This window comes from Phyllobates terribilis, unplaced genomic scaffold, assembly GCF_046119375.1.
Source record: "Phyllobates terribilis strain yellow unplaced genomic scaffold, ASM4611937v1 Scaffold_1__5_contigs__length_1240528914, whole genome shotgun sequence".
NCBI lineage: Eukaryota > Metazoa > Chordata > Amphibia > Anura > Dendrobatidae > Phyllobates > Phyllobates terribilis.
This window is the reverse complement of record NW_027362761.1, coordinates 109,564,472-109,587,653: the sequence shown is the minus strand read 5'-3', so window position 1 is coordinate 109,587,653 and position 23,182 is coordinate 109,564,472. Positions and strand designations below refer to the sequence as shown.

Genomic DNA, 23,182 nt, shown 5'->3' with positions numbered 1-23,182 from the left:
CTATAAATAGAGAGATGGTGAGGAAACACTTAGCTAATTTAAATCTCCTGGTCCAGATGAATTACATCATAGGGTACTGAAAGAGAGAGAGGAAATTGCAGAACCACTAGCCGGAATCTTTGAAAAATCCTGGAGAACAGGAGAAGTCCCAGAAAATTGGAGAAGGGCAAATGTTGTCCCTATCTTAAAAATAGGAAAGAAGATGGAGCCAGGAAATTACAGCCAGTGAGCCTTACTTCTATACCAGGAAAGATCTTTAAACAAATTATTAAACAGCATGTATGCAAATACTAGCATAAGAATACAGCATCTAACCAGAGCCTGCATAGGTTTGTAGCAAACAAGTCATGCCAGACTCATTTCCTTCTATGATGGAATCAATGACTGGGTGAATCAGGGAAATGCGGTAGTTCTACTATATCTCGACTTCAGCAAAGCATTTGATAAAGTATCTCATACTATCCTTATTAAAAAATGACCAAGTATGGGATTGACAAGGCTACAGTTAGATGGATTCATAACTGGATTAGTTATCGTACTCAAAGAGTGGTAATAAATGGTTGCACATCCAATTGGAAGAGTGTTTCAAGTGGGGTACCACAAGGCTTTGTCCTGGCCCCAGTGTTGTTCAACATTTGTACAAATGATAAAGGTAAACTAATACAATTTGCAGACGATGAAAAGCTAGAATTAATAAGTAACACTAGAGAAGACAGAGAAAGGATTCAGAAGGATCTAGATAAGCTTGAACAATGGGCAGCGACTAATAGAATGGTATTTAACAGGAAGAAATGCAAGATTCTACATCTGGGCAAGAAAAACAAAACTTACATCTACAGAATGGGAGTAAGAGAGCTGAGCAACAGCACATGTGAAAAAGACGTAGGTATCCTAATAGATCATAGACTACACATGAGCCAACAGTGTAATGCTGCAGCAAAGAAGGCAAACACAGTTCTGGGGTGTATTAAGTTAAGCAAAGAATCTAGATTACGCAAAGTAATAATCCCCCTCTACTCCTTCTTTGTCACACCTCATCTGGAATACTGTGTCCAGTTCTGGGCACCACATTTTAGAAAAGACATTGAAAAGCTGGAGCAAGTTCAGAGAAGAGCTACCAGGATGGTGAGCGGACTGCAAGGTATGTCCTATGACAGGGGTCGACAAAGTTGTTCAGAATCTAGGAGCCAGCCAAAAAATTTAGGAGCCAGAATTTTTTTTGTTGACAAACTGTACATATAGACCCCCTCACACACGGCGTCTCCCCGGGGAGCACGGCCTTTGTATGTACTTACACAGGTAGCGGGAGATAAGAACGGGCCCCCGGCCACAGCGATCCTTCCCCCCAGGGCCGGCTCCAGGTTTTTCTGGGCCCCGGGCGAAAGAGTCTCAGTGGGCCCTTTTAACACATACACGATTCATGATGCACAGATACGGCGGAGAAATAAATATTATAATATAATATAATATTATCTATATATATATATATATATATATATATATATATATATATATATATATATATATATATATATATATATATATATATATATTACACATGGCCCAGCCTGCCCCCCTCATCCATCACATACGCAGACATATGCGTGCGCACACACGGTACGCAGACATATGCGTGCACACACACGGTACGCAGACATATGCGTGCACACACACGGTACGCAGACATATGCGTGCGCACACACGGTACGCAGACATATGCGTGCGCACACACGGTACGCAGACATATGCGCACGCAGACATATGCGCGCGCACACACGGTACGCAGACATATGCGCGCGCACACACGGTACGCAGACATATGCGCGCGCACACACGGTACGCAGACATATGTACACATACAGACATACACATAGATAAAACAGACAAATATATATACACAGTCATATACACTGACATTCACATACATGCACTCACACAGACCCATTACTAATATTTTTAATATGGGGATTGGGGAAGCCTCACTCACCTGTCCCCGGTCCAGTGTCCTGTCCAGCAGCTCCTCGGGTATGGGGCAGTGCATGGCCCCCGGCGTGTCACAGACTTCATGGCCCTGGAACATCAGAGGGGCCCACTTGCGGTCGGGTCCGGGCCCCTCCCGCCCATCTGTGCAGGACCTCCGCTTCGACGGTGTTTGATTGCCGGCACTCCCCCAGACATGGCCGCGCGCTGTGCGGCTGTGTCTGCTAGTAATGACGCGGCAGGAGCGACACACAAGCACAATTAAAGGTGCAGTGCCGTCGACCCTGCCGTGTCATTACTAGCAGACACAGCCGGACAGCGCGCGGCCATGTCTGGGGGGAGTGCCGGCAATCAAGCAGCGCCTGCGTCCCTGAACAGGTGCCGAGGAAGCGGCCAGGGCCCAGACAGTGAGTGGGCGGGTGGGTGTGTGGGCCCGGCCCCGACAGTGTGTGGGCCCGGCCCCGACAGTGTGTGGGCGGGTGGGTGTGTGGGCCCGGGCCCCGACAGTGAGTGGGCGGCTGGGCCCCTCTGATTTTCCAGGGCCCCGGCACTTGCCCGGGTACGCCGGGTGCTGACGCCGGCCCTGCTTCCCCCGTAACCCAACTCTCCCTGTCCAGTCCCGGAGCATAAGGGGGGCGGAGCAAAGTGGAGAAGGCGGCCTGAGCGATACTGTCCCTGCTTCCTCCGATTGGATGACTCCGTGCAGGAGGTGGGATTGGATTGAGAGTATTTTTTTTTCTTCTCAACTCCTCAAGCACCAGGCAACATTTTCTAGGCGCCACTGGCGACCAGGCGCCTGGGTTTGTCGAGCCCTGTCCTATGAGCAACGGTTAAAGGATCTGGGAATGTTTAACTTGCAAAAAAAGAAGTCTAAGAGGAGACTTAATAGCTGTCTACACATATCTGAAGGGGTGTCACAGTGTAGAGGTATCATTCTTATTCTCATTTGCACATGGAAACACAAGATGCAATGGAATGAAACTGAAAGGGAGAAGATACAGATTAGATATTAGAAAAAAAATTTTGGCAGTGAGGGTGATCAATGAGTGGAACAGGCTCCACGAAAGGTTGTGAGTTCTTCTTCAATGAAAGTCTTCAAACAAAGGCTGGACAGATATCTGTCAGAGATAGTTAGGTCAATCCGGCATTAAAGGGAATCTGTCACCCCCTGGGAGATATCAGACCGCTACTATGGGCATACAGGGTATAGGAAAGTAAATCTATACTTACCTGTGCAGTGCTCTATTGTGCAGGCACTGGGGAGTCACTGGAGCAGAACAAGAAGGTTTTCTGCGGCACTGTGCTCATACAAACCAGGCCGGGAGGAAACAAAGCGCGGTCTATAAGAGCAGCACTTTGCACATGCGCCGGAAGGTGAGGAAGGAAAGCGCACGTCACAGCGCCCTGTGACGTGCGGGGAGGGAGGGAAAATGGTAACTAGGCTGATAGGCGGCGATTTAGGGGAATAATAATCAGATAGGCGGGCATTACTTTGTGTCCCCTGGACGCCAAGCCTGTTGAAAACCAAAAAGATAAAACTACTTTTCTCTGTAATCAAACCTCTACTATGGGCCATACAGGTATGTATAGCATTACTTTTCTATACCCTGTATGCCCAGAGTAGAGGTCTGATATCTCCCAGGGGGTGACAGATTCCCTTTAAGCAGGGGGATTGGACGCGATGACCCTGGGAAGTCCCTTCCAACTCTAACATTCTATGACTATGAAATGCATGACACCTTTCATAAACGACCTGTGAGGTCTACATTTCTTACTCTTTTTTGCAATGTTTTGTGCAGTTTCGGGTAATTTATGCACGGCATCTTAAACAGTATCCTGATGATAACCACAGAGCTAACAAACCAACTGCCACAGTCAATACATGAGGCATGAGCTGAAATATGCTGCTTTACTGTCATCAGTTTATCGCAAACCTTCGATCAATAAATGAAGGCTTGAATTGAAGATTTCTATGTCTTGTTAATAGGTGTGCTGAGATGGTACAGTTTTGAGGCTGATGCTTTGAGGAATAGGTTCCCAGGAATGACCACACAAAGCAAGTGTCTGCCAGTACACATTATTTCTCCCAACAGTGAGCAGTTCAGTACAACACCATGTGTATTCTTTTGGGTTTATATTTCAGTAGAAAAAAATCGTATGTACAGAAACAAATACATAGAAGAACTGACAAACACCACCAAAAGAACTCACCCAACATCTATCAGAGGTGCCTTCCCTTTCTCCCGTTTGTAACAAATGAACAGCTCTGGACTCTTCAGACTGCCGTGATTGAGATTTGCCTGAAGACCACTTGACGTGAGTTCGATACATGTGAACCCCTCTGGTACTGCCTCACCCGCTGTCCGGTTGATGATGACAATATCTGTAATTGGAGCTTTGGGTCGACCAGCTTTCGTCTCCCCCCGGGCCACATCATGATCAAGGAGTTTAGAGGTATCTGTCAATCCTGCCACTACAAAGTAATCTGCAACACGGGGACCTTTATCTTCCATCATATCTGCAGATGGCTGCCTGAAACAAATAACACAAAAAAAAAAAAATAGAGCCATTAGTTTTTTGGGTTTAATTTTTTTGCTGAATGACAATACAAGTCTATAAATTAATGATTATATGAAGCTTTAGAATAGAATGTATATCAGTTCCACTGTCAGCGATTTGCAATATCTACATCCACACATGGATGGCTACTTCTTTTTGGGACAGCATGCAATGGAGCCCTGCTTTTTAGATACATGTGGGACTCAGCAGCTGGACCTTGATCTATTAGACATATATGGCTGGACCTGTGAATGTGCCATAAAAGTCCAAAATGGGGCAACCCTTTTAAAGGAACGTTGTTAAACCTTCTTGGAACTCGCACCTCTACTTGTCATATCAGAGAATCCTGTTATAACAGATTGAAGCAAGCCATCTTCACATGCCCTTTAAAAACAGACCATGCTCAGTGCAATACCCAGCCTGACCACGGGGGGTCTCATAACCTGAAATACCTGCCTCATATACACTGTGTTCCAAATTATTATGCAAATAATATTTTCTCAGATTTTCCCAAATTACCTATATGAATTGTAGTCATTGTAATTTTCCAGTCAAATAACTATTAGAGTACAATTGAAAGGCTTTTGCACAAACTGCCTATGATAGCAGTATATTTTAAAAAAAATAAAAAACTCAAACTGCACTCAAAATGCATGTTCCAAATTATTATGCACAGCAGAGTTTTCAACCTTTTCATTTTAATAAAGAACAAAAAAATGGTCATTTTTGAAATTATAAGCATTAGCAGGTTATTACAAACTGAAATCAAACAGTTTTCAACTCAAAACTTTATTCTAGGTGATGTTACATTTGCACATAGGACCGCTTGTTCGAAAGGAGCTTCTGAACTCTCTCGTCCATTGAATTTGTCAGCTTTTGGATGGTTTCTGCTTCAATTGTTTTGCATGAGGACAGAATACCCTCCCAGAGCTGTTGCTTAGATGTGAACTGCCTCCCGCCATCCTAGACACTCCTTTTGATGATGCTCCAGGGGTTCTCAATAGGGTTGAGGTCAGGGGAGCATGGGTGCCACACCATAAGTTTGTCCCCTTTTATGCCCATAGCAGCCAGAGATGCAGATGTATTATGTGCAGCATGAGACGGGGCATTATCATGCATGAAATGATCTCGATGGTCCAGATGGATGGAGTGGAGGATGGCTGGTTGATGGACACCCCATGCAAACACGGCTACAGCGCTAACAAGGAGGAGGTGGAGTAATGTTTTGGGCTGGAATCATGGGGAGAGAGATTGTCGGCCCTTTTAGGATCCCTGAAGGGGTAAAGATGAACTCCATAATGTATGTTGAGTTTCTGAAACAGCACTTCCTGCCATGGTTCAAGAAGAAGAACCGTGTATTCCGCAGCAAGATCATTTTCATGCATGATAATGCCCTGTCTCATGCTGCACATAACACATCTGCATCTCTGGCTGCTATGGGCATAAAAGGGGACAAACTTATGGTGTGGCACCCATGCTCCCCTGACCTCAACCCCATTGAGAACCTCTGGAGCATCATCAGAAGAAGTGTCTATGATGGCGGGAGGCAGTTCACATCTAAGCAACAGCTCTGGGAGGGTATTCTGTCCTCATACAAAACAACTGAAGCAGAAACCATCCAAAACCTGACAAATTCAATGGATGAGAGAGTTCAGAAGCTCCTTTCGAACAAGCGGTCCTATGTGCAAATGTTACATCACCTAGAATAAAGTTTTGAGTTGAAAACTGTTTGATTTCAGTTTGTAATAACCTGCTAATGCTTATAATTTCAAAAATGACCATTTTTTTGTTCTTTATTAAAATGAAAAGGTTCAAAACTCTGCCGTGCATAACAATTTGGAACATGCATTTTGAGTGCAGTTTGAGTTTTTTATTTTTTTAAAAATATACTGTTATCATAGGCAGTTTGTACAAAAACCTTTCAATTGTACTCTAATAGTTATTTGACTGGAAAATTACAATGACTGCAATTCATATAGGTAATTTGGGAAAATCTGAGAAAATATTATTTGCATAATAATTTGGAACACAGTGTATACCCATCATCTATAACTATGAGTCACTTAGCTCAAGTCTGGAAGTCTGGTGGTTGGCCGGTTATACACGATAAGAGCATGCACGTGTGAAACCAACCTCACCCTACAATTTGCAAGAGGATGTGACAGAAGTGAAAAGTGTTAAAGCTTAAACACTTGTAGAGAAAGTGGACTGCAGCTCCACTATATCTGTAGTAAATAATAACTTCCTGTGGGTAAATTATAGGAACACAGTGGATGATAACATTTCTAATACCTGGTACTTTGGTTATAACCATGTCACTTAATCTAAAATGTGGATCCACACCACCTTTAGTATTTTAAAGGGTCTAGTGACCTGCAAAAGTTTCTGACCTTAGTCACCTTTAAGGTTTGTTCAGCAGAGGTCAATTTCCTCAAAGTTTTGTAGCAGAACATTTCTAATGAGTCCACCTGTAGCCGTACAACCCATTTACTCTGGACTATGTCGGGCCAGTAAAGTACTGCGATTTACTCTATTCAAGTCGTTTGGCCAACGAGCAATGGTGGGGACATAACACTAAAATGATCATTCTGTTGCCATATACGGTACATGTTCCTTACTGGTGTAAATAAGTGTTCTTACAAACGCTCATTCACCGATTATTGGCTCATGGAAAAGGGCCATAATATATCAGATGACAAAGTGTATTCCTGCATTAACACAACACATCATCATGTTATATTACTATGCATTCATCTGGCGTGCACACACCCAGATCATCTTTATTGATGTCTACAGTACAGTAAAGCAAACAAAACAACCCTGATGTCAATGACCAGCTCTATCTCCACAGACTAGAAGAACATAATTTCTCCGCATCTTCACTTATAGTTCTAGATAAGCATCTAACTTTGCAATATGCAGTTATTGATGCTGCATTTACACAATTATCACACCATCCACAAACACTCGATTATAAAAAATAAAAAAATAAAAAATTGCTAAGAGCATTCACCGATAATTCATAAGAAGAGTTCAATAAGTAATGACATTTTGGGTTCTGCACAATGAAGAGTGCTGATTGGCAAGGACCAAAAACGAAATATCAGCAGACATTGACTCCTTCCCGACATGTGATGTCAAGGGCAGAGGAGATGAGCCTGCTCTATACAGGGTAGGAGCCTCCTGTCTTATACAGTCAGCATCTGTGGCTAACAGAAGCAATCAGAGCTAGATCAGATTGCTGCTGTCTAATCACCTAGATGTCGCTGTCAATATTTGATTATGGGGTGCCAATGGGTTAACATAGCAGACAGGGGCCTACTGAAAACACTTGCCGCTTCTTTGGTACATATACAACCCCTGGCAAAAATTATGGAATCACCGGGCTCGGAGGATGTTCATTCAGTTGTTTAATGTTGTTGAAAAAAAGCAGATCACAGACATGGCACAAAACTAAAGTCATTTCAAACGGCAAATTTAGGGCTTTAAGAAACACTAAAAGAAATCACGATTAAAAATGTGGTACTCCGTAAGGGTAATTTTTTTCAGACCAAGCAGAGGGAAAAAATTATGGAATCATGAAAAACAAACACATAAAAGAACACTCCAATACATCACTAGTATTTTGTTGCACCACCTCTGGCTTTAATAACAGGTTGCAGTCTCTGAGGCATGGACTTAATGAGTGACAAACAGTACTCTTCAACAATCTGGCTCCAACTTTCTCTGATTGCTGTTGCCAGATCAGCTTTGCAGGTTGGAGCCTTGTCATGGACCATTTTCTTAAACTTCCACCAAAGATTTTCAATTGGATTGAGATCCAGACTATTTGCCAACCATGCGTCCTCTTTCAAGGAATGTTTTCACAGTTTTTGCTGTATGGCAGGATGCATTATCTTGAAAAATGATGTCATCATCCCCAAACATCCTTTCAATTGATGGGATAAGAAAACTGTCCAAAATATCAAAGTAAACTTGGGCATTTATTGAAGATGTAATGACAGCCATCTCCCCAGTGCCTTTACCTGACATGCAGCCCCATATCATTAATGACTGTGGAAATTTGTATGTTCTCTTCATGCAGTCATCTTTATAAATCTCATTGGAACGGCACCAAACAAAAGTTCCAGCATCATCACCTTGCCCAATGCAGATTCTCGATTCATCACTGAATATGACTTTCATCCAGTCATCCACAGTCGACGATTGCTTTTCCTTAGCCCATTGTAACCTTGTTTTTTTTTCTGTTTAGGTGTTAATGATGGCTTATGTTTAGCTTTTCTGTATGTAAATCCCATTTCCTTTAGGAGGTTTCTTACAGTTCGGTCACAGACATTGACTCCAGTTTCCTCCCATTTGTTTTGTTGTGCATTTCCTGTTTTGGAGACATATTGCTTTAAGTTTCCGGTCTTGACGCTTTGATGTCTTCCTTGATCTACCAGTATGTTTGCCTTTAACAACCTTCCCATGTTGTTTGTATTTGGTCCAGATTTTAGACACAGCTGACTGAACAACCAACATCTTTTGCAACATTGCGTGATGATTTACCTTCTTTTAAGAGTTTGATAATCCTCTCCTTTGTTTCAATTGACATCTCTTGTTGGAGCCATGATTCATGTCAGTCCACTTGGTGCAACAGCTCTCCAAGGTGTGATCATTCCTTTTTAGATGCAGACTAACGAGCATATCTAATTTAATGCAGGTGTAAGTTTTGGAAATGAAAATTTACAGGGTGATTCCATAATTTTTTCCTCTGAATTGAGTGATTCCATAATTTTTTCCCTCTGCTTCTTCTAAAAAAAAATTACCCTTACTGAGTACCACATTTTTAATCTTGATTTCTTTTAGTGTTTCTTAAAGCGCTAAAGTTGCCATTTGAAATTACTTTAGTTTTGTGCCATGCATGTGATCTGCTTTTTTTCAACAACATTAAACAACTGAATGAACATCCTTCAAGCCCAGTGATTCCATAATTTTTGCCAGGGGTTGTATAAAAGTCCAGCTGCATAGGAGAATATTAATTTTACTATAACTATTGCAGGACACAGTACAAGGCCACTGGGTGGTGGAAAGTGGAAGTGGAGGAAAAAGTTACTTTTTATTAATATTTAAAAAATAAAAAACAAAATTGTAAATATATTTTAAATAGGAAAAAAAAGCATAATTAGTTTCTATTTATCCAATATTTCAAAACATAATTAACATTTTTTTTGACACTGCAACTCTCCTCAAAAATGCAATCAAAATGTTATACCCTCAAAAGGTTCCAGAGGAAAAAAAAAACAAGTCCTCGTGCAGAATCATCGACAGAGTTAAAAAAGTTATTGGTCTCAGAAATGTCGACACATATATTTTAATAGTTTAAAAAATTTGCTATCTATATAAGAAAAACACACAACACAACAATAACGGTTTGGTCTCGCCGCAATTGTACTGACCTGAAGAATCATGTTGTCCTTTTTATCATACACGGAATAAAACCCAAGGAGAAATGACGAAATTGCAATTTTTTTTCAACATTTCACCCCACTTGGGATTTTTATCATATATTATATGGTAAAGTAATACAGTGAAAGAAATAATTATTTGATCCCTTGCTGTTTTTGTAAGTTTGCCCACTGACAAAGTCATGAACAGTCTATAATTTTTAAGGGTAGGTTAATTTTAACATTGAGAGATAGAATATCCAAAACAAAATCAAGAAAATCACATTGTATAAATTAGATACATTTTTTTGCATTTTGCAGTGAGAAATAAGTATTTGATCCCTCAGGCAAACAACACTTAATACTTGGTGGCAAAACCCTTGTTGGCAAGCACAGCAGTCAGACTTTTTTTTGTAGTTGAAGTTGTGGGTTGCGCACATGTCAGGAGGAATTTTGGTCCACTCCTCGTTGCAGATCATCTCTAAATCATTAAGATTTTGAGGCTGTCGTTTGGCAACTCGGAGCTTCAACTTCCTGCATAAATTTTCTATGGGATTAAGGTTGGGAGACTGGTTAGGCCACTCCATGACCTTAATGTGCTTCTTTTTGAGCCACTCCTTTGTTGCCTTGGTTGTAGGTTTTGGGTCATTGTCTTGCTGGAAGACCCAGCCACCAACCATCTTCAATGCTCTTACTGAGGGAAGGAGGTTGTTGGCCAAAATCTAGCAATACATTACCCCATCCATCCTCTCTTCAGTACATTGCAGTCGTCATGTCCCCTTTGCAGAAAAGCACCCCAAAGTATAAGGTTTCCCCCACCATGCTTCACGGTTGGGACGATGTTCTTAGGGTTGTACCCATCCTTCTTCCTTCAAACACGGCGAGTTGAGTTAATGCCAAAGAGCTCAATTTTTGTCTCATCTGACCACAGCACCTTCTTCTAATAACTCACAGAAACATCCAGGTGTTCATTGGCAAATTTCAGACGGGTTTGCACATGTGCCTTCTTGAGCAGGGGAACTTTGCGGGCACTGCAGGATTTTAAACCTTTAAAAGGCGTAATGTTGTTACCAATGGTTTTCTTGGTGACTGTGGTCCCAGCTGCCTTGAGATGATTAACAAGTTCCCCCCGTGTAGTTTTAGGCCGATTTCTCACCTTCCTCATGATCAAGGAAACCCCACGAGGTGAGATTTTGCATGGTGCTCCAGATCGATGTCGATTGACAGTCATTTTGTATTTCTTCCATTTTCTTACTATTGCACCAACAGTTGTCTCCTTCTCACCCAGCGTCTTACTTATTGTTTTGTAGCCCATTCCAGCTTTGTGCAGGTCTATGATCTTATCCCTGACATCCTTAGAAAGCTCTTTGATCTTGCCCATGTTGTAGAGGTTAGAGTCAGACTGATTAATTGAGTCTGTGGACAGGAGTCTTTTATACAAGTGACTATGTAAGACAGCTGTCTTTAATGCAGGTAACGAGTTGATTAGGAGCGTCTAACTGGTCTATAGGAGCCAGAACTCATAATGGTTTGTAGGGGATCAAATACTTATTTCTCACTGCAAAATGCAAATAAATTTATCTAATTTATACAACGTGATTTTCTTGATTTTTTTTTTGGGATATGCTATCTCTCAATGTTAAAATTAACCTACCCTTAAAATTATAGACTGTTCATGTCTTTGTCAGTGGGCAAACTTACAAAAACAGCAAGGGATCAAATAATTATTTCCTTCACTGTATGTCATTCAAAACTACCAATTAGTCCAGCAAAAAAATAAGCCTTTATATGTTAAAGTTGAAGGAAAAATACTAAAAAAAAATTATAGCTTTTGGAAGAAGAGAAGAAAATAAAATAAAAGCAAAAGAGGAATAAATGAAAATTGGCTCTGATGGGAAGGAGTTAATGCTGCCTAGAACTGTGTGTTCATCACATGGTAAGAGCACATTTCAGCCACAAGTAATAAACAATGACTCCCTATGGGATGGCAAAAGTAAAAAAAAAAAGTACAATTTACTGAAAAAATTAGTAACTCTTAACTCTCTCCCGCGTGAAACCGTGAATTAATGCCCTAGGCATAGATCTGCAACTGTAGGGGAGCTGAACTCCATTCACACGCAATAGATTGCAGCTGTATAACACAGCCAGCATCTGTATCCAACAGCAGCGGCTGTTAACCATTTACGTGCAGCTGTCAATCTATAACAGTGGCACTTAAATGGAGCGGTTGCCAATGTGTGAATGCACAGGCTCCTATCGGCCACCCACAAGGCGATAATGGGGTACCGAAGGGTTACCATGACAGCTGGAGGCCAGCTTAAGGAGTTTCAAAAGAGACCATGATTTTTCCGACATAAGTACTACAATACATAGTACTGTGGTTATACAAGTTATCAAACAATCGCATTTTCAGGTCACCTATTATTAAAACATAAAAAATAAAATGTAAAAATCAACCTTTTTTTCCCCTATTAAACATAAAGCAAAAAAAAATAAACAGATTTGGTATTGCAGCGTCCATAAGTCCGAACTATCAAAATATAAAATTAATTAACCCATATTGTTAATGTCGTAAAGAGAAAAAAGAATAAAAAAAAAAAAAAAGCGAACCACCAGAATTGCATTTTTATTTTATTTTTTTTGTCACCTCACCCCCCACTAAACAATGCAATAATAAGTGATCAAAACAATGTATGTACCCCAAATTGATACCAATAAAAATGTTGGATCTATCAACAGAAAAATAAAAATGTTGCGGAAATTAGCATCACAAAGAAAAACATTTTTTTTTCCCAAAATGCTGTTGCATTTTGTTTTTTCACAATTTCATCTCACTTGGAATTTGCTCCTCCTGTTTTTCAGTACTTTTTACATAGAAAAATGAATGGTATCCAAACTACAATTCATCCCACAAAGAAAGCCAGCCTCTTATGGCCATATCGATAGAAAAATATTACATTCAAGTATATAAGTTTCTGGCTCTTAGAAGAAGAGGAAAAAACAAAAACGAAGAAAGGAAAAATTCTCTGGTCATTACAGAGTTAAATATATGAAGAATAATATGATTTTTCACCTTCGGCTACATTCTCACAATGAACTTTTCGTGCATTTTTCATGCGGCACAAATACAACGGCTAACAGTTCCAGCAAAGTGGATGGGATTTATTGAAATCTCATGCCCACAGTACTCTTTTTAAACTCCGGATAAAACTCACCCGCAGTGCGTGTTTCAAATCTGCAGCATGTCAATTTCTCTTGCTGATACGCCGAGTTTTATGGGTGGATTTTAAACAGACTTACATTAGATGCAGAAGTTCCTCAGGAAAAGCGCTCATGCGTTTTTAGTGCATTTCGGCGGCGGAAACACATGTAATCCGCACCTAAGTATACAGTATAAAAGGCTGGATACACACTTTCGTTTTAAAGCTGAACACAGGAACAAACAAGAGAGTAGAAGATTAATTTCTGCATTCAAATATATGGATGAAATCAGCATCTTGTATAGCCATCTGCCACCACTCACGTCCACATCAGAAGGCGAGGAAAGACCCCTTTTCCCACGTGCAAAAATGCTGCTATTACATATACACACACATATATATATATATATATATATATATATATATATATATATATATATATATATATATATATATATATATATATACATACAGTACAGACCAAAAGTTTGGACACACCTTCTCATTTAAAGATTTTAAAAATTGACTATGAAAATTGTACATTCACACTGAAGGCATCAAAACTACGAATTAACACATGTGGAATTATATACTTAACAAAAAAGTGTGAAACAACTGAAAATATGTCTTATATTCTAGGTTCTTCAAAGTAGCCACGATTTCTTTGATGACTGCTTTGCACACTCATGGCATTCTCTTGATGAGCTTCAAGAGGAAGTCACCAGAAATGGTCTTCCAACAATCTTGAAGGAGTTCCCAGAGATGCTTAGCACTTGTTGGCCCTTTTGCCTTGACTCTGCGGTCCAGCTCACTCCAAACCATCTCGATTGGGTTCAGGTCTGGTGACCGTGGAGGCCAGGTCATCTGGAGTAGCACCCCATCACTCTCCCTCTTGGTCAAATAGCCCTTACACAGCCTGGAGGTGTGTTTGGGGTCATTGTCCTGTTGAAAAATAAATGATGGTCCAACTAAACGCAAACCAGATGGAATAGCATGCCGCTGCAAGATGCTGTGGTAGCCATGCTGGTTCAGTATGCCTTCAATTTTGAATAAATCCCCAACAGTGTCACCAGCAAAGCACCCCCACACCATCACACCTCCTCCTCCATGCTTCACGGTGGGAACCAGGCATGTACAGTCCATCCGTTCACCTTTTCTGCGTCGCACAAAGACACGGTGGTTGGAACCAAAGATCTCAAATTTTGGACTCATCAGACCAAAGCACAGATTTCCACTGGTCTAATGTCCATTCCTTGTGTTCTTTAGCCCAAACAAGTCTCTTCTGCTTCTTGCCTGTCCTTAGCAGTGGTTTCCTAGCAGCTATTTTACCATGAAGGCCTGCTGCACAAAGTCTCCTCTTAACAGTTGTTGTAGAGATGTGTCTGCTGCTAGAACTTTGTGTGGCATTGACCTGGTCTCTAATCTGAGCTGCTGTTAACCTGCGATTTCTGAGGCTGGTGACTCGGATAAACTTATCCTCAGAAGCAGAGGTGACTCTTGGTCTTCCTTTCCTGGGGCGGTCCTCATGTGAGCCAGTTTCTTTGTAGCGCTTGATGGTTTTTGCAACTGCACTTGGGGACACTTTCAAAGTTTGCCCAATTTTTCGGACTGACTGACCTTCATTTCTTAAAGTAATTATGGCCACTCATTTTTCTTTACTTAGAATTTGTATTATGGCAAGAAAAAAGCAGCTAACAGTCTATTCAGTAGGACTATCAGTTGTGTATCCACCAGACTTCTGCACAACACAACTGATAGTCTCAACCCCATTTATAAGGCAAGAAATCCCACTTATTAAACCTGACAGGGCACACCTGTGAAGTGAAAACCATTTCCGGTGACTACCTCTTGAAGCTCATCAAGAGAATGCCAAGAGTGTGCAAAGCAGTCATCAAAACAAAAGGTGGCTACTTTGAAGAACCTAGAATATAAGACATATTTTCAGTTGTTTCACACTTTTTTAAGTATATAATTCCACATGTGTTAATTCATAGTTTTGATGCCTTCAGTGTGAATGTACAATTTTCATAGTCATGAAAATACAGAAAAATCTTTAAATGAGAAGGTATGTCCAAACTTTTGGTCTGTACTAATTATATATATATATATATATATATATATATATATATATATATATATATATATATATATATATATATATATATATATATATATATATATTTTTTTTTTTTCTCTTTCAGTTTCTTTCTCAAGCCAAGTAATTCTGGCGACAGCCTACAAAGCAGTAACCATCAGACAACCCCTGAGACTTCTCAGCCTCGAATGAAAACTGTCCTTCCTTCTAATGACCTGATTAACTTGTCAGACTCTTCATCTCCACTCACAGCAGCAACACATGCGAATAAACCTACTGCTAACAGGTAATATTCATTTCTTTTTTTCCAAAGACACAATTCCTCAACCATCTATCCAGTTGTATGTTTTTATTACTGGGTTAATCTGCAGACTTCTGCTATAATTGTGGAATAAAGATTCTTGTGGATATTGTCCTTTTTAAAGAAGCACTCCCATCAAAGTTTTTAGCCTCTTAATATATTGCAATCATATTATTATACAGTACAGACCAAAAGTTTGGACACACCTTCTCATTTAAAGAAATTTCTGTATTTTCAGGACTTCAAAAATTGTACATTCACACTGAAGGCATCAAAACTATGAATTAACACATATGGAATTATATACTTAACAAAAAGTGTGAAATAACTGAACTTATGTCTTATAGTCTAGGTTCTTCAAAGTAGCCACCTTTTGCTTTGATGACTGCTTTGCACACTCTTGGCATTCTCTTGATGGGCTTCAAGAGGTAGTCACCAGAAATGGTCTTCCAACAATCTTGAAGGAGTTCCCAGAGATGCTTAGCACTTGTTGGCCCTTTTGCCTTCACTCTGTGGTCCAGCTCACCCCAAATCATCTAGATTGGGTTTAGGTCTGGTGACTGTGGAGGCCAAGTCATCTAGCATAGCACCCTATCACTCTCCTTCTTGGTCAAATAGTCCTTACACAGCCTGGAGGTGTGTTTGGGGTCATTGTCCTGTTGAAAAGTATCTAATTCCACATGTGTTAATTTATAGTTTTGATGCCTTCAGTGTGAATGTACAATTTTCAGTCATGAAAATACAGAAAAATCTTTAAATGAGAAGTTGTGTCCAAACTTTTGGTCTGTACTGTATGTGTCTGCACCAATTTGCACAAAACCAATCTACTCCAAGGTCAAGTGCCCACGTAGCGTTTTTGCGGCGTTTTCACGGCTGCGAAAACTATTGTAAAACAGTCTGCCATGCAAAGCAATGTGAATTCGGATGTGCTGTGCACATGATGCGCTAATCTGCGCGCCGAATTCGCATTGCGTTGCAAAACGCAGCATGACCATTTCTACCGCGATTACGCTGCAAATTCGCGGCCATTGAGGAACATTGAAACGCAGCAAACTCGCAGGTATATGTGGATTTGTTGCGTTTCAAATAAATTCAATGGCCGCGAATTTGCAGCGTAATCGCGGTGCGTGTAGTACCTAGGATGAAGAGGAGACTACAACTCCTCTTCATCCCGGCTACCACGCGGTGAAAAAAAAAAATAAAAAAGTTAAAATAAACAAAACCTGTATTTTCACCTCTCCGGCGGCCCCTGGTCTGCTCCCGGCCACGTCCTCTCTCCTTGGCATCCCGCGGTGTACGGTCAGGACCTGCGGTGACGTCATTTAGTCACCTGATGGTCACGCGACCGCTGACGTCGGCAGTCAGGTGATGGTCGCGTAACCATCAGCTGACTAAATGACGTCACCGCAGGTCCTGACAGTACACTGCGGGACGCCGAGGAGAGTGGACGCCGCCGGGAGCACACTGGAGGAGACCGGAGAGGTGAGTATACAGGGTTTTTTTTTTTATTTTTAACGTTTTAATTCTCTTTTTTTTACTATAGATGCTGCATTTAAAGCATCAGTTGTTCACACATTATAAATCCATGCCGGTTGCATGGATTTATATTGTGTGACCAACTTGTCAAGCACTTTTCCAAATGATGCTCAAAATCTCTTGGAAAACTGCTTGAAAAAAACGCATGCGAAAACGCATGTAAAAACGCTGCTCTCTGGCAGAAAAAAAACGCATGTAAATCTGCATGCGTTTTTTTCTGCCAGAGAGAGAGGCAAAAACGTTCTGCATCAAATCTGCTACGTGGGCACACAGCCTAATGGTGCGTTCATATTGCAAAATCACCAGTCCTGTGACTTCTCCAAGAGCAGGTCTCCTATTCCTGGCTCTCAATTTCCTGAGCTGTGTGTGTGTTCAGATGCCCTGTTATCTCTCTATATAAATACACTGGATAGTAGTGTAAATTTAGAAAAGACCAATGACAGTTAAATGTGTTACAGCAAATCTTGCTGAGCTTTGTAGTTTTACTATTGCAACAGCTCTCCTCACCAGTGCCATCACTCCAGTAGTAGAGCCCACCCCACCAGAAACAAGAAGTGAAAGACTTGTCCTGCTCAAGAGACAATTTTAGAAGATTCCTGGGTTCACAATACAGTCTCCTCCAGTCAGTGGCTCTGCCGGGGTTTAAGTCTGGAGTCCTTGAAAACGGGATTCTGCTCTGTTGGCCGTATCCGCCAACATGAGGTGGGCTCCAAGACATAGTCAACTGCTCAAATATGTGGATGTAGTCGAAAATGATGTCCAACACAGACTCCATCTGCATCATTACAGTCAATGGCCCCATCAGAGCAAACGTCCATATCTAGTTTTCCAGGGCTTCAGACTAAGGGTGCTTTCATTACGTCTGAGTGTCCGCCCCCCGAAAATGACGCACGTCAGAGTGCTCGTTCGCTCGGCCGGCACCGTTACAGTCTATGATCCCGTCAGCACATAAGTCCAAATCCCATTTTGCAGGGGGGGGGGGGGGTTGGTCCGGACGCATGCCCAACGGGGCCACCAAGCAATGTGAAAGCACCCTTAATCATGAAAGAAAAAGCAAACATGCAATAGAGGTAGTACGTACCAGGGCTGTGAAGTCGGAGTTGTGGAGTCGGAGTCCATTTTGGTGGAGTCTGAGTCAGTATAAAATGGACAGACTCTGAAAATATATAATAAATTGGGTACAGTAGTTCAATGCAGCTTGTGTGGAATATTTTTTCATAAGCATTTGAGAAAGAAATGAAATGTCTGTCCTATTCCTGATCTAAGGGTCTAGGTTTTTAGCTGAGATGAATCTGTGCTACAGTAAATTTATCACTTAAACATGAGCCATGTATGAGGGAGTCGGAGTCGTGGAGTCCGTGACATGGAAATTGAGGAGTCTGGGTCAAAGGTTTGGCTTACAGACTCCACAGCCCTGGTACGTACATAAAGCTACAAAGAAAACCTTTATATTATGAACAAAAAATCTAAGAAATAAAACCATGACAAAAAAAAAAAATGCAACCAAATGCATCATAAACCATTGTCTTGACCTAGGGATCAAAGATTCCCACATGGGCAGAAGGCAATGCACCGCAGGAATAAATGAGGCAAAAGATGCACACTGCGGCACTGATATTGAAGGAACTCATTGGCACTCAGTGTGGATGCAGACGTGCTCTCATCCTCGGCTGAGGTCTGAGGCCACCGCTCGCTACACTGATACAACTGGAAGTGTTCCAAGCGGCAGCCACTGACAGGAGCCAGGAATGAGAGTGCGCCAATAAAAACACTTTGAGGATGCCATCAGGCTCCTTCAGTTCGGTGTGCCATTAATTGAGGTCAGGCAGTGGTCCCTCTGGGAAAGCAAGTGTCAATCAGTATAAGGTCACGGCCCCACTATTAGTATTCGGTCAGTAATTTTTCTCAGGAGTGGGTGATAAATGCAGAATTGGTGACTTGTTTCTATTATACCTTTTCTCTGATTGTTCCTCACCTGGTTTTGGCTCCCACTCCTGAGAAAAATACTGACCGAATACTGATCACATACTGACAGTGGGGCTGTGGCCTAATTCAGACATCCTTGATTTTTCACGTACGCAAAACATGGTATGAGTGTCATCAGTGTTTGGTCCGTGTGTCAGTTTTTACAATCAGTGTTTCATCATTGACTTTCACTTATGGATAAATAAAAAAAATAACAAAGCCTCTCCTATACATTGCAATATTAATCATGGACAGCACGGGGACCTCACTGATGCCATCGGTGTGCTGAACGTGATTTTGACTTGTATTGGTACATTTCATCAGTGAGGTCAGTAAAATAAGGACGTCTCCATAATTTTAGAACCATCACGAGAACAGCTCCCTAGAGTATATTGGGTATGTGTTTAAATCCATAAAATCTGGAGATAGAAAACGTACATGAAACAGAACGTCAGAATGAGGCCTACAAAGAAATGCTGAGAAGGCAAACTAAGGTAGGGCAACACCAATCTTAGAAAAAGTCCAGCAATGTAAAGATAATTCTATAAGACTTAATGTTTATTCAACCATGGTTAAAACAAGGTTTCAAAAGGAACTTATGAACTGGCTTATATGTTTCGGCAGGTTATGCCCTATTCACGGCCAACCGCCAGGCCACCGGCTGCCATGGCAACCCATCAGCACTCCACAATAGTGGAGGAGAGCTGAACAGATGCTCCACTAGGTTTAGGCCGCTAAAAACTAATCAGTACTTTCAACAAACTATGCATAAATCAAGAGAGTACAGGTAATTGTAAGAAACTCTAATATATCTCATCAGAGAAATCAACTTCCTTCCCCACTTATCAGACACTTCATCACCTCACCTCCCTGCCTTGTGAACTTAGCATCCACTCTGAAAAAGCAGCTCAAGTCAGTCTTACTCAGAGGAGACGGATTGCAAATGTCTAAGCCCTTGACAAACCCTTAGATATTGAGGAGTTGTGTTTATGATAATCAAAATTAAATCGGTGACAGTCTGGCACTTCCACTGATCAGCTTAGTGGCCATTCTCGGGTATAGAATCTCAGTTCTTATTCACTTCAACAGAAGCAGTACTGCAGCACCCAAGAAAATGGAGAGGAAAGAAATTTGTATGGAGTGCCAGTCGGGCATATAAAATCAACCAACCAACGGAAAACAAAATTATATGATAACTTATCTCAGGACAAGACGACAAAGCTGCAATTGAGTCTCTCTCTCCACTTCCTCCTTGTCTCCAGATATGATTGGGTAAATTTGCTTTCCGCCTATGGATTGAAGTCACTATTATACAGGGGTTTTTTTATACTCTCTTTTTCTACCGTGCATTGTTTTTCTGTCTTGACCAATATCGCTGTTGCAGCTACACACCTAACGCTGTCTTCTTTTCTTATTCTTTCATTATCCCTTTAAGGTTCTGGAACATTTAGTACACACAGATTCTTTAAATATATTACATTAGAAGAAATCCAAAAAGATAGTGGTCTATTTAAAGCAGCACTTCTAAAAGATATAGGAGCCCAAAAAGGAAGCTAATGCAGCTAATAAAATAGTACATTCTTATTATGGTAATTTGTCATTACAAACAAGTTAAAATATTTATATAAAAAAAAAAAAAAAAAAAAGGAAGAAAAATGACAGAGACCCCACACATCCAGGTAATAAAAAAAATAATATGAGTAAATAGTAGGAGGCATGTACACTGGCAAAATAATTTTTTAGACTATATATATTGGTCACAACATCTAGATCAGGGGTCTCAAAACACGCGGCCCTTGAGGCTCTGTTGTGGGGCCCTCGGGCCCTTGAGACATTCGCAACAAGTCAGTGCTTCTTTTCAAATGAATGTTTGTTCAGGGATGCACATTCAATTGAGATGTATTGCGGTACAGAATCCAACTCTCCGCAGCGCAATACCAATACCAGTCACCGGCCAATCAGAGGCCAGCAGCTGACGTCAGCGTCCCGGCACAACCACACATGACATCATTGGGAAGAGGACGCTGTTTGCTGATTGAGCATGGTCAAGTGAGAAGTATTACTATAAGATGGGCCCAGGATGGAGATATTACTATAAGATGGGATCAAGATGTGGACATTTCTACAGGACAGGGGACATTATTACAGGATTGGAGACAGATTTACTATATGGGGTCAATTGTAAAACTATATTACCGTATGGGGCCAATTTAGAGTAAAAAAAAGAAACACATTTAAAAACAAAAAGGTAAAAAAAAAGAATGAAAAAAAATAGTGGAACAATATTTGGCCACTAAAAATGCTGTTTTATGTAAAAAATGTAAGTAAAAGAGAAGACCTGTAAAAAAAAAAAAAAATCAAAAAGTATTTAGAAAAATAATGGTATCACTGAAAACGTTTCCTTCTCCCTCAAAGAACGTGGCCCTTCATATTTATTTTTTTTCAATGTGCGGCCCATTTACCCGGCTAAGTTTGAGACCCCTGATCTAGATGAAGTATCCGCGTAGCCTAGTAGGAAATACAAATTCCCATACAGGGTAATCAGTGCCACAAGATACATGTAGTGAAAATTTGCATAAGATAAGTAAACAGTTAAGACAAAATATACCGTATAGAAGACACAGGTATCAATATTTTATAAAATAGTAATCCAGAAGATAGAAAATGCACTGCCAATGATACATGCTACTCAATATAATATCCAGTAAGGAGTATAACCATGTGGAGGCTGGAAAGTGTAGCCCAAGAATATCTTGATGGTTAGTAAAGAGGCTAGACACAATTGATACCCCGTATGGGGGTTTACATTACTTACTAGGCTACACCGATACTTAATCTAGATGTTGTGACCTATATACAGTGCCTACAAGTAGTATTCAACCCCCCTGCAGATTTAGCTGGTTTGATAAGATGCAAATAAGTTAGAGCCTTCAAACTGCAAACGAGAGTAGGTTTTATGAACAGAAGCATAAATCTTACAAACCAAAAAGTTATGTTGCTCAGTTGAATTTTATTAAATTTTAAACATAAAAGTGTGGGTCAATTATTATACAACCCCTATGTTTAATATTTTGTGGAATAACCCTTGTTTGCAATTACAGCTAATAATCGTCTTTTATAAGACCTGATCAGGCCGGCACAGGTCTGTGGAGTTATCTTGGCCCACTCCTCCATGCAGATCTTCTCCAAGTTATCTAGGTTTTTTGGGTGTCTCATGTGGGACTTTATTCTTGAGCTCCTTCCACAAGTTTGCAATTGGGTTAAGGTCAGGAGACTGACTAGGCCACTCCAACACCTTGACTTTTTCCCTATTGAACCAGGCCTTGGTTTTCTTGGCTGTGTGCTTTGGGTCGTTGTCTTGTTGGAAGATGAAATTACGACCCATCTTAAGATCCTTGATGGAGGAGAGGAGGTTCTTGGCCAAAATCTCCAGGTAGGCCGTGCTATCCATCTTCCCATGGATGCGGACCAGATGGCCAGGCCCCTTGGCAGAGAAACAGCCCCACAGCATGATGCTGCCACCACCATGCTTGACTGTAGGGATGGTATTCTTGGGGTCGTATGCAGTGCCATCCAGTCTCCAAACGTGACGTGTGTGGTTGGCACCAAAGATCTCGATCTTGGTCTCATCAGACCATAGAACCTTGAACCAGTCTGTCTCAGAGTCCTCCAAGTGATCATGAGCAAACTGTAGACGAGCCTTGACATGACGCTTTGAAAGTAAAGGTACCTTACGGGCTCGTCTGGAACGGAGACCATTGCGGTGGAGTACGTTACTTATGGTATTGACTGAAACCAATGTCCCCACTGCCATGAGATCTTCCCGGAGCTCCTTCCTTGTTGTCCTTGGGTTAGCCTTGACTCTTCGGACAAGCCTGGCATCGGCACGGGAGGACACTTTCAAAGGCTGTCCTGGCCGTGGAAGGCTAACAGTAGTTCCATAAGCCTTCCACTTACGGATGATGCTCCCAACAGTGGAGACAGGTAGGCCCAACTCCTTGGAAAGGGTTTTGTACCCCTTGCCAGCCTTGTGACCCTCCACGATCTTGTCTCTGATGGCCTTGGAATGCTCCTTTGTCTTTCCCATGTTGACCATGTCTGAGTGCTGTTCACAAGTTTG

At 41.2% G+C, this 23,182-nt stretch overlaps 1 protein-coding gene across 5 annotated transcripts in view; it reads right to left on the bottom strand.

Moving 5' to 3' along the window:
* The window catches only part of DENND4C (DENN domain containing 4C), a 143,185-nt gene that overhangs the window by 107,807 nt on the left and 12,196 nt on the right, over positions 1–23,182 (bottom strand). For 4 of the 5 annotated variants that reach the window (XM_073665817.1, XM_073665870.1, XM_073665857.1 and 1 more), the window contains exon 2: positions 4,192–4,512. In XM_073665817.1, the coding sequence (XP_073521918.1) occupies positions 4,192–4,496 (305 nt within the window). In that variant the 5' untranslated portion in view covers positions 4,497–4,512. The remainder of the gene's footprint in view (positions 1–4,191; positions 4,513–23,182) is intronic. The other variant, XM_073665827.1, reaches the window with a different exon arrangement.